The 3,347-nt window shown below is 30.9% G+C and overlaps 1 protein-coding gene across 1 annotated transcript; it reads right to left on the reverse strand.

The window, feature by feature from the left end:
- Window positions 1-292: 292 nt before the first annotated feature.
- LOC129967003 (major facilitator superfamily domain-containing protein 1-like) lies at window positions 293-2,519 on the reverse strand. The gene has a single exon (XM_056081634.1). The coding sequence runs from the start codon at window positions 2,258-2,260 to the stop codon at window positions 677-679; it is 1,584 nt and encodes a 527-aa protein (XP_055937609.1). The 5' UTR covers window positions 2,261-2,519; the 3' UTR covers window positions 293-676.
- Window positions 2,520-3,347: the final 828 nt, after the last annotated feature.

The raw sequence follows: 3,347 nt of genomic DNA on the forward strand, positions 1-3,347 counted from the left end.
CAACTAGGCCAGAATAACAAAAGCAGATTTTTAGTTTCACTTCTTAAAACCAGGACTCCATAAAAGTATTCTATATATATATATATATATATATATATATATATATATATATATATATATATATATATATATATTATTAAGGAATTTTTCTAATCTTTAAAAAATTGTTTCTACATTTGAATATATTTTTTAATCGTACAAACATCAGATTTAGTTAATGAAGCTTATAGTTAAAATATTCTCATAAGTGTTTTACATGTAGTACATACAGAATGAACAAGAGGCAGTTAAATGATCATCATATCCTTTTTATAAATTCTTTACAAAAATAAAAACTTACAAGTTCAACGTGTTCAAGGACAACAGATCACATCACAATACAAGAAAATATAAATTTATGTTGTCCTAAAATAAATAGACATTCAACTTAGGAAATATATTAATACACAAACAATTAACAAATTTCACACTTGAAAAGAGTGAGTATATTTACAAACCTATTAGTCTCTAATAGATCTTTTTTTAAAAATCAATCGCATCATTATATAAATTTTACAAAACAACATTTGAGTATTAAAAGCCACTTTGATGCTTTTAAGATGACACACGAGTGCTTTAAAACAGCTCTCCACCATTTATGAACAATAAAAATAAAGTCGGTAATTTAGGAACTTGTCTATTTCAGTCCTGTTCGATGAATGAGAGCACAAGTTGTTACATCAAAATGTGGAGGTAGTTTAGCACCAATACGAGATAAAAATCGGTTGCGAATATAGAAATCAGATTTAGGTTGAAGCATATCATGAGGTGTAACATCAGCCATTGAACCTGCAGCTAAGATTCGTTCATTTTCCAATAATTCAACTCTTCTCAGTTCTTCTTCCCTACGTTCTCTTTCTTTAATTGACATATTAAGTAAACCACCTTTGCTGGAATTTATTACGAACAGTAAAATAACACAAATAACAGATATGATCAACCAATAAATAAAGAAGATTTCAAGAAACACATATCCTTTATAGTCTACAATAGCACCAGCTGCTATTGCAACAACTGCTAATCCAAGATTCTGTATAGATTGCATAATACCATATGCTGTTCCAAGTTGATGCTCTGGTACTTCTAATGCAACCATAGGCCATAACCCACAAGCTAAAAGGGAATAAGTTAATCCAATGCCTACCATTGGTATCCAGGGATTAATTGATGTAAATCCAAGCATAACATGACACACTAAAGTTAGAAACACAGATATGAATACCCACATAAGATTTCGACCTGTTTTGTCAACAAGAAGGCCCAATACAGGAGAAGCAAATGCTGAAATTAGATATACGATACTATCGATCTTGTTTGCTGAATTATGATCATATTCATATTTACGAGCAAAAAACAGACTGCCCAATGCAACAAATGGAAATATAGCTGAGTAATAGGTGACACAGACAGCAGTAATGATCCAAAATGTCAATGGGAAATCTTTAATATCTGACAATCTAACAACTTCTCCAGTTTGTCCAGCAGCTTTATTGAGTATTTTTTCTGCTCTCCAATCGAAGAAACCAATAATAAGGGCACTTATTAATGAAAATACACAAGTTAAGGATGCAATGAATAGTGTAACACCTAAATTAGTATAACCTGTATAATATTGCCCCATTCCTGAATAAATGGCTGGAGTAACATTGAAGTTCACAGTACTACCAACACGAGCAAAACTTAACTGTACTCCAAATACCATATTTAATTCTCTGCCTTTGAACCAACTGACAGCATATGTATTTTGGGCAACTGCTAGTGACTCTCCTCCTATTCCAAATATAAATCTTCCAGCTTCCATTACCCAATATTTGTCAACTACAGCACCAAGAGCAAAAACGAGTTGTCCAAGCAGTATAAATGTACTGAAAATTATGGCGCCTAAACGAATGCCAAACACTCTGTCAATCAAGAAACCACCGAAAAAACACAAAACAACATTAGGCCATGAATACCAAGCATATAAATAACTAAATTCTAGTGTCGACACTCTCATGTCTTTTATAATTTGGTCTTGTAGAGCAGCAGGATTGTCATAGCAGAAGTAACTTCCGAATCCCAGGAAACACATAAAAATCAAAGCAAAATATCTATGGGCAACTTTTCGTGGGTTACAGAGAGCCCACAGACAGAAGGAATTGTCTTGAGTTGTAATATCGGGTGACACATCCCTTACACTAGGATCTCGAGAAGAGTTTATACTTTCAGATTCGGCCATCATTTTTACAATTCAAGCAAAGAACCAATATTAAACAGATAAGGCACTTTTATTCACACCTCCTAAGTTTTGAACAGCAATCGGCATGATTTAGAAAACTAAAAAGTTCTAAATAACATTATGTAGCTTTCCACAAATTAAAACTGCAGTTTAAAATATTTTCTGGGTAATATGCTAGAATAAGCAGTGATTAATTAAATAATCGCACACTTTAAAAAACAACATCCACTCTGTTGACACAAAATAGTCACGCTCATGTTTCTCATCACACAGTTTAGCGTCAACTGAAGAAATCAGAATGAATGAAATCGACTGAATCCGTTTTAATTAAATGACATAATTAAAAAAACACAAATTAAATTTATAGAAAATGTATGTAAATTTTTGTAATTTTTATTTTATTAAAATATAAATATTTATTGGGAGTTGTTCCAGATAAATTTCTATACTAGTATCTAAGGACATAACACAATTCTGAAATGGATTAATATTTGATATTGCACTTCTATTTTAACTGAATTAAAGTTGCGAAGGGTTTCTGTGCTCTTGGCAGTTGAAAAATAAAGAGGTTTACTTTAAAGTCCCTTTAATGTGATAATTTTAATGGCTGGATAAGCACGATGCTTCATGCAAAATGCAAAAATGTTCAAAACACTCTACTCAGGGCAGAGAATCCAAAACTACCGAATTCAACACGTAGTTATTTCTTTGCCTGTGGATGCTCTCTAGAAAGATTTTTTAAAATTTTAATTAGATTTTTTAATTTCAAAATTCTAAAGAATTTCCTCAATAACTTCGGAGCATATTCGAATTGTATTCTGGTAGAATTGTAATTCGATTTAGAATTCTCTTCGGGAAAGTATTTTTTTTTTTTTTCTATCAGAAAGCAAATGTTCACGTTTATCAATATATATATATATATATATATATATATATATATATATATATATACTGGTCGAAAATATATAAGCATGAAATCACGTGATTAAATGCATTGCAAAAAGAAAATAATACAAAAAAAATTAACCACCGCTTTTAGTAATTTGGTCTACAGACGAATATTACCCTACCATATAAAATATTCCAACAA

This window comes from Argiope bruennichi, chromosome 4 (assembly GCF_947563725.1).
Source record: "Argiope bruennichi chromosome 4, qqArgBrue1.1, whole genome shotgun sequence".
NCBI classification, from domain to species: domain Eukaryota; kingdom Metazoa; phylum Arthropoda; class Arachnida; order Araneae; family Araneidae; genus Argiope; species Argiope bruennichi.